Below are 17,539 nucleotides of genomic sequence, written 5' to 3'. Positions count from 1 at the left end.
GCAGTATTATACGTAGTTTTACTAGGCATAGTTTTCCAACATATTTCCACATGTTTATATGTACAGTTTTGTGTAACCTCAAAAAGCCGCTAACCTTTGACCTTTTCATTTCACATTCTATGGGCAACAGTGAAACTTACTTCAATACATATCGTGCAGCTTGCACGATACTACGTTACTATGGTTTATAACTGCAGTGTAGTCGTTAAACTTTTATTATTAAATTGTAGGTCAAGTATTGTACGACTGCTTTTCTGCCTTTGGATGATTTTTTTCGTTTTTTTTTTAGTTATCTACAGTTCTTTTTATATCTTCTCTTTTCAATTCTTAAGCTAGCAAAAACTCGAGCAAGTTTTAAAAAAATCGAATACAATTTATACAAAGGAAAGCAGAAACAAAATGAAACGAAACCAAGAAATTGTTCGCAGTTCTAAGCATGATACGTTTTTTTTAAATTCAAGAGGAACTTTAGGTAAATATTTAATCCAACCTGAAAGGAACTTTTCTCTTATGACGTTAACCTGATGACGGACATGGGCCTATTTTTGAAAGTAAATACATAGGAATCGTTCATTATGCTCTATACCACAGTACGACAAGAGCATGTTAAATCTGTAGGCATGTGAGTAGTGATGAAATGGCGCCATTTCGAAGCACCGCCACCCAAATAAACGTCCTTACAAGAAATAGTTCTTAATGTGATCTAATTTTTAGGATTTTATGAAGAAGATCGGTGCACAAAATAATGATTTAAAATACAAATCTACTATGAGAAGTTAGACTACGTAGGTTTAGTTTTCGAGCTCTCTCCTTCATAAGAGTTCTCCCATATACGGCATTTGGCATGGTTTTGGTATTATGCGACGAAGATAATTGGAGGATTGCATGAATGGTATACAAGTAGAGTTTTAATAGTCCATCTTGCCCAACTATACAGTTTTAAAGCCTCTTCGCTGATTGCCGCTCATGATTGATGCTTAATAAGACCGCGAGATTTTCTTGTGAAAGTACTTCCTTTAGGCTTTACATCAGAAGAAGATACATTTTTGAATTAGTCGGTATTCGTAGTACATGCAAGGGATCCGCATGAATAGCCGAAAAGATAGGAACTGCGACTATCAAGTCAAAGTTCGTGGGATAAAACGAGGCAGATAGTACATGGTCGTACATATAGAGAATACTCATTCGATAAAGGCCAAGAATCCCATTAAAGACAAACCCGGTAGGTTGCCACCGCTTGTTATCTCCTTCTCGATGAACTTGGAAAGCGCTTTGCAATTGCAATACGGGATCAGATTGTGCCAAAGGAGCAGCAAAAATAGAGGTTAAGCATTGGCGACTTCTTTTACAAAACTTTCAGTTCTACTGAAAAATATCTTCAATGTATAGGAATACACCATGCGTAAACATGCCAATTAAAGACAAATCTCCCATCAATATACACTGTGAGGAGCGAAACGAGTACTTCGTTTTGGCCTCATAGTTTCTCCGTCTCTGGTGGGGGGGAGAGTGCTAGCTTAAGGTAGAGAAGTAAGTTAGAGAATAACCTAGAGATTAGATAGACTAAGAGTTGAATAAGGTTAGAGACTAAGAGTTGGATAAGGTTAGACACTAAGAGTGGGATAAGAGTAGAACTAAGAGTAGGTTAAGAGTAGATTAGGCAGAATTAGTAAGTAAAGTTAGTAAGTTAAGTTAGATGAGGGAGTAGAGTAGAGACGGCCGCGAGCGGCGGACGCGATGCAACGTCTTTAAAGCGGTATTTTGTAATAAAGTGCTGAAGTTGATAGTAACGATTTTCAATAGGTTTCTTGTGACCAGTTCCTGGGCCGCTGAGTGGCCGTCCCAGCCCCAAAGAGTGGCCGAGTTGTCGCAATTCTTAAGGGTACAATACAGTACAATTTGTAGTAGTTTTTGACGATAGTTTACTTTTTGCGTGGTTCTCGTCTTCTCGTTCCGCTAATAGTCCTATGAGTGACAGCTTTCATTTTTCTATACCAACGTTTGCAGAATTCTCCTATAGAGAAATGTATTTTAAGATGTTTCAAGATTTGCATGAAGGGCTCCTCTCAACTAAGTTCGCTTCCAATAACTCACTTGTGTAGCATGTCATCTCATCTCAGTTAACATCAAACGAACGAGAAATTGAGTTCTTCTATAAATATATCACAAGCTGTACAAGAAACTTTGTTTCTGTAAGTGACTTATGAAGGCCAACTATCAGCCGCTGCAAATACTTTCGCATAAAATGTTGGCTTCACTGCTGTGTTCTATTGACAGCGAAACATTAATAAATTAACATTTTCTCAACAGAAGTTGTATCGGAAGCACTGTAACGACTCTCGATTTACACTAGTGCCCTTCAGATTGTTGACAAAAAATACCAATTTACAAGAGTTTGACGATTCATGGCTTTAAACAAACATTACTTCATGATTCGATGATAGGCTTTGCCAATTGAGGCCAAAAGTTCCTATACTTTGGCAATCGAAAGGATAAACTGAGCGTACCTCTCAACCGCCAACGATGAATAAAAACTACGAACACCTGTAAGCGAGAGGTAAAGTGTTGTATCTTCAAGTAGTAATTGTCTCAGAAGGCGATCACTTTGGCTATTGATTTGAAGATCATTTTGCAAACTTTTGCTTTCAACAAATCGAATTTTAATATTGCATACGTAATCGATTTGACTCTCGATTAGATTAAACGCCTTCCAACGGAATTTTAAAATTTAAAGTTTTAAGCTAAATACATTTCCGTTCACTTCAAAAGTCTGTACAAACTAACATACTCTCCGTTGTAGAACAGTGTTTGAAGAGAAAAAAAGAACACGAAACGTAAACTCAATTTTATCTGTATAACCACACAACTGAACATAAACAATTTCTGCTTTTCACACGTAAGCAAAAGCCTGAAACTTTTTTCTATGTCATCTAAGTGATTTTGAAACGATTTGCATCAGTTTGCGTGCCTTTGTGGCTAAGCATATAGTGTGCAAAGAAAATAAATTTAACACATGTTAAATAATTTATTACAAACGACGAATACAGATGCATTTTTGCGTATGCCCCTGTTTACATGGGCTTTCACATTGACAGTCCTATCTACAAACACTAAAAACTTGTCTAGGGAGGTATAACTAATTTTCTTACTCAAATATTTCTAAAACCAATAATTTAAAGAAGAGAGCGTGTGGGTCTATGAAGTCCACACAATATAAAGGCAAAAGTTAGAAAATTGTTGAAAGTTTTTATTTTATTAATTTTTCGTTAGTTTTTTAATAATTTATTACGAAGGTGAGCACTTCTTACTGCACAAAAAAACAGAGGTTTTGAAATCTTTCGGGATTGTTTTTAAAGTTTCGCATTAATGCGATAAATTACAAAGGCTTCCCACAAAATGGACTTAGATATTTTATTTACAAGAAGCTCCCTTGCCCTTCAGGAAGTGAGACATATGGCAATAAAATAGTTCCCATCACGGATGTGGGGAGGTTTCGGTCGATCTTGATATTAAGCACAAGCAACTATGTACGCTTAGAGCAAACGGCATTTTAAATAAGAACTCTCTTCTTACCTCATTTTCAATAATTTCATTCTTTTACCCCCTTTTTGGAGATTTTGGGACCTTTAAGTCCCTTCTCAATTCGCCATAGAAATACGGTGTAGCACCGGCCATCAAATTAAAGTTGAGAGCACATTTTGAAATATGTACGATGTATATGCGATTGCTAAACAACAATGGCGTAACTAAATGCGATTTTTCCTAAAAATTGTGGATAATTCAATGTTAAAGTGAAAATAAATCCCATAAACGTAATGGAACACCAACCATCGTGGCGCAATAAATAACTTGTGGGTATAGAAATAAACGTCAACAATAAAAATACATATTCGAAAAGGCTTTTAGAGGAGGAAAAAAAATGATTAATATTTTCAATACCATACCGCGTTTTTCTTGCCAACTAAATGAAAAACGCTGTGTTATCAGCTATTTTTAAGAGAACGTAGGATAAATTACATGGTGTGCAAACGAAAAAATCCTACCTATAAATTATTTTTATTTACATATACGATATCCATCTTGTGGACCATATTTGTTCTTCATATGTGTACTTTTTCTCTAAGAAATTCCAGCCTCTACGTTTAAGGTTAAGTATAACAACAGCACAGGGAACATAAAACAGTTAACTGTGCGTATAAGTAGTAAGAACAGGAGCAATAACAGAAAACATGTAAGAAAATTACATTCGGTTGTGTCCGAATCTTTTACACACCACCGTTATCGAGTGGGTGCGGCTGATTTTTGCTATTTTCAAAAAATTACAATTCTTGTTGCATACGCGTGTGGGCGTTGTAGACATGTCCTTTGACAAGTTTAAGTCACTTGCAAATTTTTTTGAAAATTTTTAAGCGATATCTTCATTTTTGCTAACGCAAGAATGTTTACCATTAACACTACCCTGTTGCGCAAACAGGTGGACGGACAGAGGAACAGACTGAAGGAACTGAAAAAAAAATTATATTATGATACACTACAATAATGGGTAGGCGTGGTAAATTTTTTTCATTCCAACTTTTTGTACATTTATCTTCTACAGTCAATGAGCGATGAGCAGAAACCAATTTTTTATTCGACTTAAAAAACAGAGATGTTCCTAGTTTACATGGCGGTGTGGGCATATCCTTCGAGCGATCTGACCCATTTTCAATACCAACTCGCGTGCAAAAACTTTCAATGCATTTACGACATGTGGCGTTAATGTCTTTATCATGTGATCAAGGGAATGTTTACGACTGATGGATATATAGAGGGGCAGAAAGGCGCGACGGACGGACGGACGGATAGGGAAGCGTAGCTCGATGTAGAATTTAATAATGATCAAGAACCTTTTTGTAGCTTCCCTAAAATTTCTTTCTGAGTGTTGCAAACGTTTTAATAAATTGAATATACTCTTAACCTCTCGGTGGTGAGTGCAATAAGAACAAATTCCACACAAATGGTTTTGAAGATGAAAGTTACGAAGAGTTACCGAGCTATACTACGAAATTTAGGCCATAATTATGCAATATTTATGCTTAAAATGTGTTAAAAAAAAAGGGGGGAAAAAAATTATAACATAGCGAAGCAAAAGATAAGGAGTAGAAAAAAAGAAGAAGAAACTTGAAGAGGATGAAACGAGATGAAAAAGCGTAGAAAGTGTACCTAAGTAACATGCAGCATCATTTTCACTTTGGGTAAGCAAATGAAACGATTGTTTAACAATTATTATTGCTTAGGCAGTTGCTTGTCATAACCTAAGAATCCTTAAGCTCTAGGATAAAGAGCAAAGCAAATTTACATACGCACTTGCCACTGAAGGTGTTCATATATGCGATACTATATAATGATGCTGTTAGCGCACAAATACCCGTAACTGACATCCTAACGGTAATACGTGCAAGACATGTCTCAAGGCAAATACTAACAACATATGCATATGGATGCTTATATCTCGCTTACTTAAGTCAATAAACCTGTCGTTATATCGCTTAGGGGAATTACATTTTTTATTATCGCGTTAATAACTGGCTTTCATGTTTTTAGCTGAAATTTAAGAAAAATATCTTCAAACTCAAGAAGTTTCTCAAAACTTTTGTTTTTTATTAAATTTTCTAACCTTAGACATCAACAACCGATGCGCTCGTTTTAATTAACATTTATTAAAAGCGTTGAACATGATGTACGAAGTGAGTTGTGTTTTTCACTCAACTCAGCTCAAGCTGCAGAATATAAATGCTAATCAATTCTTGTGTTAATGAAATTTACATATTTTCACACAAACATCTAATTGCTTTAATTTGTCATTAGTGCTTTAAAGTAATTAATCTTTGTGTATCAATTATTGCGTTTCCTTTTATCTATTTCCCCTTCACGGTTGCGCTCGGAAGTATGCGATTAATAATTAATCGCCATTATTTTCTTTAATTGGATTGTTTGTATGCCGTAAACATTGCTTACATAAAGCATGGAATACACTACACGTTGTGTGCTTCGTGTCCTTGTCAGCTTAAATGGCGCAGACGAATGAGGATGATAACAGGCTATTGTGTTATATATTAACACACACAAAGAAAAAACTTTAGCTTCTTTTACTTTCTATATTTTCTATCTTTGAAGTAAAGTTATTAACTAAATGAGTAGTTTTATCTTTTATTATGTCACGTTTCTTAAAAAGTACAAGATTTCTTCACATAACCATTTCTACGAAATTATGTGCGATGAGATCGTTTCGCTACCATATATATATAGAGAAACGATGCAATGAAGCAATCCTAATAACAAATTATGTGCAAATTGTAGTGATTGTGACAGGTTAGGATATCCGATCGGAAACATTCGGAGCTTAGTTTCAATAACAATATTTACATTCGATTCTGTCTATCCACCACTACGAGTAAAAGGCTATAGTAAATTTATACGAATGCATGGAACACCCTAGAAACACTTTAGGTAATCCCATCTATTATTATACCGACGGATTCAGAATCTCTTTGTGAATCGATTTAAACTTATCCGTCTCTCAGTACGCTTGTCTCCCTCGTGTTGAGATACTTTGGTGCAGCGAAGTGTTTAGGTCCAAGAACCAACGCTATTCAAAATGGTTCAGATCGGAACATCTTTTTTGACCTGTTCGTTCCCACACGTAACGCTTCATTTTTAATAGTTATATGAATTACGTAGCGGTGTAGAGTGTTTAACGGTGGACCGTGACATAATGCAATATCTTTGCTTGTTTTTAAATTGATTTCTATTCAAATTCTTTTCGGGGGGGAGAAATGTGAAGGAATTTTGCGGTTCCCTACCTCACATACACTTAACCCTTCTGCGCGAGAGGGAAAAAGCTTTAAGTTTTACTACGATATAAGACTATCATCTATCTACGCTTTTGATGTAAGGTTTTCCGAGAAGAATAGATAAACTATTTTTATAGAAACTTGGAAGCCAGAATAAAAAAAGATGTTTCTGATTTTTTCACTTTTTTTGTTTTTTTTTTTTTCTTATTTTTTTATTGTTGTTTTCTTATTTTGATTTTTCTTTCCCTTACTTTACTTACACAATTGCGTCATTCCTTGTTATTGTTTATGCAAAGGTAATTTATTGAGAATCAACTGGGCATATAAATGAATCGGAATGATTTGTTTTTTACTTTTTACTATTATTTGTATTACGTTGAACATATTGAATGAAACATTAATCACAATATTTTTTTTTTTTCATTTTTTATTTATAAGAAATTTAATATTTACACTTTTTCAACTCATGTCTGTTGAATTGAAAAATTCCGTAGATTTTTTCTTCGAATCCATTCATAAAATTAAAAAGTAAATCCGCATGCATTTATTTCGCTTTGATTTGATTGCAGATTTATGAGGTTGAAAAGTGAAAAAGTTACACTAATTAATGTAAATGAAGAGGTGGAGTGAAAGCGATTTTCAAAACATAAAAAAGCATTTAACTGCTTACACTACAAAAACTAAGTAACGAGGAGAAAAGCTTTGAGATATATTATAGAATATTGATTGATAAGTTTAACAGCCGTACACATTCTATTAAGCGAAGAAATATACAGATAAAAACGATATAATCATTTTGTACTTCAACATAGGAATGACAACATTTTCGCGTATATTTTGCGTATTTTATTGATAAAATTTTGTTGGCAAGATTCAACAAATCACAACATCACCTTGAACAAGCAGTAATATGTAACGCTGTTACATAAGTTTAGGTACTCAGTTAAGAGACGATAGGTAAAGAAATGATTGTTAGGAAAAGTTTTCAACATTAATCTGATATTTTTTATTGATTGACGAAAATGAGTGAAACATTTTACTAAGCAAGTGTGATGGGGGATATTTAAAGGACTACCTCTCCTGGCTACTCCGTGCCGAATAGCTAAAGAGTCTCTACACAAAATTGTTACTAAAGTTTGCGGCAGATTGAAAAATGATTTCAACTTTTATACTTTGCCCCTTTTTTGGGACAAAAGTGTACTAAGCTTCTGCGGGTGAAGAACATCCTGCCATACGTCAGATAGATCTTCACTTAATTCATTGTCTGTCTGCCTCTCTGTCTATCCGCCTTTTCGTCTATGTCTCTGACGTCTGTTGCGTTGTTGTGTTCACCTTATAGGTCGTGATATTTGAGATATTTTGATGATATATAGACGGATTTTGATCCAAGAATGGGTACTATTGAAAATGGATTCGTGTCAAATTACCCTTTCTCCACCAGCCACATAACCCCTACTTTCAAAAATTGTTATATGAATAACTGTATTAGACGTAGGTGCTGTAGGGTATTGAAAGGTCAGCCCTTTACTTTTTGTGTATAATCATTTTCCATAAAAGTCGTTACGATATTTTATTCTTTAAATTTCACACATTATAAGAATTTTCAACAACAACTACTTAGCCATCGTAATATTCCAACTTTTAATTTACTTTCTTGACATTTCAATTTCCATTGTTCTTTGTCATTATAAAGTAGAACAAAAACGAAGCTTGCTTTCCATTTTTAGTATTTCTACTTAACCACCAAGTGTTGTTGTTTTTTTTTTTTTTTTTATTTTTCATTTTTTATGCATAAATTATATCCCCAAGAAATTAGTAAATGGTTCTAAGTGAAATGTACTCCTTTTTTTTTTTTTTATTTTACTATTTAGCTATATTCGATCCTTTTGGAACTTTTCTCTTCGTAAAAACATAAAAATACTTTTAGTATTTAACGCTAAAGGACAAAAATTTATTCATTTATTCGTTGCCTTCGTAATGTCTAGATAATTTTTCGTAAAAACATTTGTAATTCAACTCATTGCTAATAACCCAATTCTGATTTCCCTTGGTCCGACTCTCCGATATGATAAAAATGGGGAAGACAAACAGACAAGCTTAGATCGATTTTTCATGATTTTTGGTACAATAATATATAAAAGGTTCCAAAGTTAAACGATGTTTAACAGTTCCAAAACTCCTCTCGAATCTTTATTAAAATTCGTAACATGGTTTACATGGCGAGAAGGAAGTGATGAAAGATCATCAACAATGCCACCCATAAAACAGCCCAACTGGGTGAGGTAGTCACATCGCCTTCCGCGGCGCGATAAGCTAGGGGTCGACTATGGTCACGCTGCATTTGCTAAATCTATCTGAATATTTCATCTGGATATCAACTGCCATGGTCTGTAATCGTCGTGATGAATGCGTTGTGCGTCAGGCAAGAGACTAGTCATAGGAAGCTTTTATAGAGTCCAGGGTCATAATGTTTCTTGTTAATAATATTATATCTGATAAACTGTTAAAAGTGATGAGAATCCAAAATTCTACTCAATTTCCTTCAATCAGCATTTACAATAGAAAATAAAAGTTCTCAACATCACAGAAAGAATACTGAATGATAATTAGTTATAAAGACTAAAAAAAAAAAGCCTTGGAAGAATTAAGACATTAGGTATCTTATGAAAATTGAATTTAAGTAAGAATCGTTAGACTTAGGCAAGAAGTCAGGAGTTCATAAGCTTTTTTTACTATTTAAATTCGCAAAACTTAAAAATGCTTTCTTTATCCTTTCTCTCTATCTTTTTTTTTTTTGTTTTTTTGTTCTGTTCCTTATGCATATTTATAACTATGCAAAAATTAATAAATAAAGAAAAATGCAATTGCTTTTTATAACAAGCTTCCTTTGAAAAATTTATTCAAGTTTTCCGGCCTTATGCAAGAAGTCACTTATTTGTAATATAAGTTTAAAGATACGTTTCGTTTTTATAATCGGTTTCCATAAACGTTTTATTCAAATGTTTTTCCAAAATATTTGTAAAAATAGGAGAACAAGTCTTAGGGGAAAAATTCAATATCGCTTCGTCATTCCGTGTTTCATTACCCAGTTTGCTAGCGTTTCCAGTTCTACATTAGCTTTCAAAAGTGATATTGTAAGCGGATAATAGCAGCCCATGGACAAACATTGAATGTCTATCATCTATTTAACCAATAGAAAAATCATCCTTGTATTAGATGTCGTAGCGTTCATTATATGCTACACCACTTGTGGGACGAGGGTCTATTAAGTATGTGCAGACGTATGCTATACTCAGAAGGAGGTATGGTAAGCCCACCATTCATTATATTTATCACTTTAGACTCACTTTCTGAATTGATCTAAGCTTGTTTGTCCGCCTATCCATCTGCTTTTTTTGTGTTCAATCTACAGGTCGTAATTTTTGAGACATTTTAATGAAATTTGGTACACGTCTGGATTTTAAGCCAAAGAATGGACGAACTCTATTGATATTGGTTTGAACTGCGTAGCTTTTTTTCGACCACTTTCCTTCGTGTGACGATATTTAATGGTGGGCCGTGGCCTACTAATGTATTTGTTTTTCTTTTAATTAAATTTTACATTTATCTTAATAAATAATAATTTTGAATTAAAAATCAATGTCTACTATGACTCTTAGAGGGTGATAGCTTCTTTTAGATCTCGAAATTATTGATCGTTTCCTAGAATTTATTTACGAAAATCCAAACAATTTATTAAAAAGAATTTTTATTATAGACATGTTTGAGTGTTTATTGAGTTTAAGAAGAAATTTCTTCAGCTTTCGCAAAAAATTCTCTTATTTACTCGCGTACTTACAGGTTGCTATTCCCTAAGGCCATTTTAAAAACCCTTGAAATATTTCAAAGCCAAGATAGAAATTGTTTTTATATATGTATTGATTTGTATATCGATTCAAGATTTTCACTTTTTTGACAAACAGTAATAAACGGATATTTATTACTACCAGAAATATGACATAGAATCTAACCGGAATCTCAATAACTAAGTATTCTGTAAAGGAAAAGCAAACTTAAAACTTAAATAACATATATACTTTGATCACAAATATAAAAACTTACCTTCAGGACTTTTTCGAGTGGAAAATAGTATAAAAATCAATCATTGTTGGCTATGAAGAATAACTTATTTAGAAAAAAATAATAAAAAACGAAAAAAGCACTAAAGCAATTTCTATAGAAATATATATTCATAGCAATTGCCCTCCTATGTGCACACACATTTATAACTTGATGTTAGATAACCAATCTCAACGTAAAATAATAATAGAAAAAGTACTTACAGAATATATTGTTGATGAAGATTTCGGTGTTGAATATTATTTCATTTCCTTCTATTGTTTTCCTTCTCGGGCCTTTTGGGAGGAAAATTTTTAATATTTTATGTTTTTGTTATGTTTTCGTTTCATGGATTTTTATTTTCGAAGAGTTATTTATTTAGATTTTTATAAAATATTTCAACAAATTTTCCGTTTCCTTGTTTTGTTATAACTTCCGCTCACTTGTAGTTATTATTAACTTTCAAATTTTCACAAATGTTGGAAATCTTTGTTTACATATACGACTATATAACTAAAATATTTCATACATTTTACCACTTGAAGTATATGGCTCGCAATGTATATACTTTTGCAACTAATTAAAAATCAAAAAAAAGAAAAGAAAAGAATTCAATTAAGAAGGCTTCGATTTATTTTTGCTCCGATATATTGTATTAGAGATAAAAGGAAGTTTCTTTCACGTTGATGGATTTTACTTGTATTCCATTAAATCTGCTTTCAGTCTATCTAAAGGGATTCTCTTAGGTTCATTGCTTCGATTTTAAAAAACTTTAATTAATTTTTATTGTCTTTATAATGCTTTGTTATGGAGAGTTTCTACTCCCTTGGCGGAATATTTCCAATTTTATCCTTCCTTCACTGTTCACGCTCAGTTTATCCAAAATGTCAAGACAATGCGCTTCTGAGCTTGATAACGAGGAGATCTCCCATATTTACTTCGTCCCTGAAAGGCAAGTGCCTTGCTTATGTAAAGAAAAATAAAGACAATCTGCAGCTTATCGCACACTATTTTTCTCCTTAACCATCGCTATTGTCTGTGTGAATGCTAGGATAAAGTGACAACAACTTCGGAGAAGGTTTTTAAATCCCAAAACAACTTCGCGCGTTCCAAATACCAAATGTAATCGTTAAAAAGACGAAAAGATTCGGACAGCTTCCAGGTTAATCAACAAGAGAAAAGTGAAATGACACACAATTCAAAGATAATTTGATTAACCCCTTTTTTTTATGCACATTTGAAGGCGCGACATCTTCAACTGATGCAACTCATAACTTAGAATAAGCTCAACTTTGATTGCCTTGTAGTGACACAGTGGTCGGTTATATTTCATTACTGTTACACTGTTACTATTACGCTTACAAGCATTCAAAGCCTCCATTTATCTTATTTGCAACAACTCGGCAGTCGCGAACATAGAGCGATGTCTTCGCATACCTTCGTAATAACTTTTTTTATTCTCAAAATAACAAGCTTCATTAGATGATAATATTATTTACAATATCTGCAATACTTAAACTGATGATGAACAAGGAATTTCAGATATTCAATCAAAAAAAATAAACTCTTTTTTTTTGGCTGAAACCTGAATAATGCTGATACACGTATTTCGATATTTTATGAAAAAGTTGAGTAAATGATTGAATGAGTCGAAGTGCTGTGGACTATCAGGAGAGCATAGCGCTTTAATTTATTTCCATCCCATTTCTATCCCCTACCGAAAGTTCGTCCATACTAGTTTTAATCCCTTGTTAGCGCAGAAAGTACGCTCGTAATATGGAAAATCGATTAGCCAACGTTCGTATGTAGCCTGTTAGTATCTTCACCTTATCCGCTTGTGGTCATCTCAAAAGGGCCCTTCGCCACCTTGCCTGATTTGCAAATGAATGAAGATATTTATTTTCTTTTGATTAAATTTGAGCCGACTTTATTTGAAAATTACATCAAAAATATAGATTTTTTTGTAAAAAAAAAAACAGATACTGCATGCTCGCACACGCCACAATTGGATTTTTATGAAAAAAAACATTAAATTTACAAATTCGAAAATTCGCTTCCACCTAGGCCAAAACTTTTCAAGTCACTTAATAAGAAAAGAAAATGAAATGAAAATTGAAGTACGAGAGAGGATAAGAGATTATAGCCTTCTTGCGGTGATACCTCAAGCATTGGCTAGTTCTCCTTTTTCGGGGATTTGGGGGCAGTGTCTTTGCATATGGTTTGGGCGATGAATTCAATTAACGTGCGTGTCGGACGACCGGCCATTCCCGCCCGTAAATACTCAAAGGTATTACCCCTAGTTGTCATCACATTGGTCGCATCGATATGCATCCATTGACCACAGGGTACAAATTCTCTCAAAAACGCGGCACTTTTGCACGGTTTTCCACCCCTACCCACACCATAATTCTGGACATCGGTCGACATGCCACTAGTCATATTCGTTCTGTAATAGTCCCACAAAGGCATTCGCCAAACTCGATCGCCCGTATGCATACTAGCGTGTTTAATTTGCTGCCATAGAATTTCAGAGTTAGTAAAAATGGCGCAAGCGGCCTCTCCCAATGTGTGATTCAAACACCATGACGCAGTACCGATATCGACAATGCATTTTGGGCAGAAATTCTGAGCATATAAAAGAGCGTCCGCTAGTATTAAGACGTCTTCATAATCGGTCCGTTGAATTTTAATGTGTTTGCCATTCATGCATTTTACAATATCCCCCGATCGAAATGAATTGCAGCCCATCACATTTTCGCAAAGTGGTATAAGGCCTCTAATGTTGACCGGTAAACGTAAAGCTGCTATAGCTCTGCAAGCTGCAACAACCACGGCTGCTCCAGTCATGTCGCCACGCATTAGTTTTAATTTCTCGTAAGGTTTCAAGCATAGCCCACCGCAATCGTAGGTTATGCCCTGACCTACCAATACGATCGGTCTCTGCTCGGACGACGTGCCATAGTAGCTGAGCTCCAAGAAAATTGGTGGCTCACATGAAGCTTTGCCCACCGACAAAAAGGCATTCATTACTTGGCTCTCGGCCCAGCCCTCAACTTTGACCTCTACATTTACACCCGATTTACATAAGACCTCAACGACATTTTGAGCAAAAGCTGTAGGTGTCAAAATATTCGAAGGCATTTCCTGTAATTGACGTGTTAGATTTTGTGCAGAAGCTTTCTGAAGTCCAATGCGCCATCCTTCAAGATCGCATATCTCATCCTTGGTTGTGTACAAATCAATTGCGGGCACGGTGATACGATCTTTCGGAGATCGCAACTCTTGATAAGCCCAAACGCCCAAAGCTGCACCCTCCGCGGCCGATTCGGCGTGCCCGCAATTCTCTACATCAATTCTATCTGTCTCTAAACGTGATAATTGCATGCACGCCTGAGCTACCGATCGTCGAATGGCTTCCTTTTGTTCGTCAATTATCTCATACGGATTATAACCCAAACATTCTCTACCTAAGCCCACTACAGCTACTGCCGAATAGTAAGGAACTTTTTCTGGCTCCATGGCGAATAGTAGTCTAGCCTCGCCTCGTTTGGGCATTGGCCCGGACATACGCAACACTTCTAACATGCGACCATTCGTCCGCGACTGATTATAACGCCAAGCCGCCTGCGTCAAAATTCCTGAGTCGCCTTTATCAGTTTCATCCGCGTACACGCCTAATACTAAGGCGCGAGAAGGCGGATCAGCACAAATTTCTGTATGCTGCAATTGCAGTATCTGATTAAGATGCTGTGATGCATAATTACGCGTATGCTCAAAAACTCTTGTGCTGCATCCGAGCATGTTCAATGAACGTAACATTTGAGACATAATGGGCTGATGCTGTTCGAAGCAGCTTTTTCTCAATATGTACAATGTATTATATATGATTATCTATAAAATAGATTATCGCGATTTTTTTCCTATTTTTCGAAACGGATTTGTAGAAAATAATTTATCTAATTTTTATAACTAACTCAATAAGAGCAAAATATATATTAAATTGAAATTGTCTAAAACACGAAACTTTTCAAAATTTTGATTGAAAATTCAAAATCGAGAGAGAAGATGTTTTTAAATTAAATGTACACAGTTTTATATATAAACCGAAGCTGTATGCATCGGTGTGTGTATATTAGATATCATTTAAATAATTGTTTATACTTTATTATTAAGGGTTCTATTGTATTTGATATCGTTCTTATTGTATGCATTGTTTTTCTTCATAATTGATTCGTTCCATATTGTTTGCTAAAGTTATTGCATTAAGCATAAAAACACACACACACTCACATATATATAAGAGAAAATGTCTGTGCACACACACGCATTATAGTCTCATTTGTACAATTCATATTCGGTTATGTAAAGTAAAGCGGGGGTGTTTATTAATATTTGCTTTTTATTTATTTTTCAATTTCATTTATCTTTATTTGTAAAAATATATAAAGAACAAATATTTGATTTCTTTCGGAAGTTAGAAGAACTTCTATATATTTATTATTACCTTAGCACAAAACCATTTTCTTTTCTCTCTACCCTTGTGACCCGATACGGCAAACAAAGGCTGCCTTCGTTAGTAACGCTTACGAAAGTTAATTTTTCCTTCTCTAGCTTTTCCCTTAACAAATTTCTCAACTTGCTTGAATAGAAATACCTAACGGTCGGTAACTTCATTAAATTAAAAAAAAAAAAAAAAAAAAAAATTCGATTCAAATGGCAATTATGTGCGATATATTTAACATACCTCAACATACCAATTTAATTTTAGTATAATCTTAGTCAGCATTTGCTGATGTTCACACTTTAATTGACCCAAATATTACTTGTAGCAATATTTAGTACATAAGTTACAACAGAAGAAAGCTTCTGCCAGTCTTAGAAACCAGATACACAGCGAATCTAGCGAAAGCTAATTCGCGCGATGCAATTCTGATGTACAACACCGTCTACTTCTTGTCCTTTTTTATTATTATTTTGTACAACTTGGGAATCTTGATAGACATCTTGTGTAACTGGTTTATCTATCAAACTCGTATTGTTAAAATCACAAAGAAAAAATTGAAGTCTGGCAATCAACAAATCAACACAAAAATTATTATGAAATTTAAAAAGTTCGAAAAACAAACAAAGAGCCGATAGCCTGTGTTGCTAGTGCTCAATATCTCTTTTTTTAGTCTAAGAATTCAATTCATTAGTCTAAAATTAAAATAATAATAATAATAATAAATTTTAACATTTTTCATATAATTAAAGCTAGATACATGGACAGTTCGTGTATATAAAACACACGCACACAGTGTACATTTTAAAGAACTTGACGCGATGAAAGCAGAAAATATATACTATTTGAGATAATTTCGACTGTAAATTGCGTAGGAGGAAAAAAAATTATTGTTTTTAAATTATATACTAATTTCAAGTGCTTAGTTATCAATTTAAAAACATATCAAAGCAGGAGAACAATCCCAATCTATTCAAAATGTCCCTACTTCCGTGCACTTTTTCACATCCTTTAAAGCATGATCATCAGTGAGCAGAGAGAATTAAGTTATCTGTTTCCCTTCACTTTGCGTAATTATAATATAGAAAATTCTCCTACGAAGGTAACCGCGGAACCATGCAATCTAGTGTACAAATGGCGGTTGTTGTTTGCAAGAAGTTACTGTAATCGATACTAAAAACCTTGTAAGGCATAAGTTTAAAGTTTGAACACAGTAGCAGTTTCTTTCGCATTCTTCTGACAGCCATCACTGTTGAAAGCTCTCCGTAAACGCTTAAGCTTGGAAAAATGTAATGCACTACTGCATTGCTTTCGATTCTAATGTGGAAGTAAACGAGGCTACTCGCTCGTTTTAAGCAATAAAATGCACTCATGGGAAAGTTTAAGTAGACTCTGCGAGCTTCCAAGACGAACATCTAGATAAAAAGAGCGCACACAACAGTTATCGCATTTGCCGAAATGAAAGTGTTAAAGGTCGATTTTCTTCCTTAGACGTCCTATTCAAAGCGGATTCTGTTCGGTAGTAATAGGTTAAAGCCAGGTACTTGGCGTCTTGCTCTTAATAATTAATATAGCGAAAGGCAGGATCAACAGTAAAGTAGTTTAAATATGAACTATGTTTAGAAATGAAAAAGAAAGAAAGAAATATTTTTTCCTTAATTTTTTTTTTTTTTTTTTTGTGTTTCTTCTTTAGATGGAATATTTCTGAAAATGCCTTCGTGCCCAAGATATAATGAATTTTGTTAACTTGTGCGATCTAAGGTTGATCAGGTGAACGCGAATGATTACCACCTTTAAAACAGTTAATAGAACTGTTGCTTATAAGCAAAAGACAAAGACTCGTAAACTCTGCAAAGGAATCCATGCGTCAGCAATATCAAGAGTCCTTTGACATTATAATTCAATAGCCATTAACACTCAGATAATGCGTCTTCAGGCGTGGTAATGTGCAGTTCGTAAGCAACCCGGTCCCGCGACTTGAAAGGTCTATTGTATTCTGTGTCTTCCAATAAAAGTCTTTATAAGTGCAACAGCTCTAGTGCCGCCGCTAGCAACGGCTATCAGTTAAAAACGGAAGCAGTCCTAAGCTTTTATAATTTCGAGAAAG

The 17,539-nt window shown here is 34.4% G+C and overlaps 1 protein-coding gene across 2 annotated transcripts in view; it reads right to left on the bottom strand.

The window, feature by feature from the left end:
- LOC119633014 (cytosol aminopeptidase-like) overlaps positions 1-14,907 on the bottom strand; it is a 185,165-nt gene extending 170,258 nt beyond the window's left edge. For both annotated transcript variants that reach the window (XM_038026205.1, XM_038026206.1), the window contains exon 1: positions 11,156-14,907. In XM_038026205.1, the coding sequence (XP_037882133.1) occupies positions 13,104-14,759 (1,656 nt within the window). In that variant the 5' untranslated portion in view covers positions 14,760-14,907 and the 3' untranslated portion in view covers positions 11,156-13,103. The remainder of the gene's footprint in view (positions 1-11,155) is intronic.
- Positions 14,908-17,539: the final 2,632 nt, after the last annotated feature.

The sequence above is a fragment of the Glossina fuscipes genome, unplaced genomic scaffold (assembly GCF_014805625.2).
Source record: "Glossina fuscipes isolate IAEA_lab_2018 unplaced genomic scaffold, Yale_Gfus_2 2, whole genome shotgun sequence".
In the NCBI taxonomy this organism is placed as follows: domain Eukaryota; kingdom Metazoa; phylum Arthropoda; class Insecta; order Diptera; family Glossinidae; genus Glossina; species Glossina fuscipes.
Note: the sequence above shows the minus strand (reverse complement) of the source record. Positions and strands in the feature narration are given on the sequence as shown.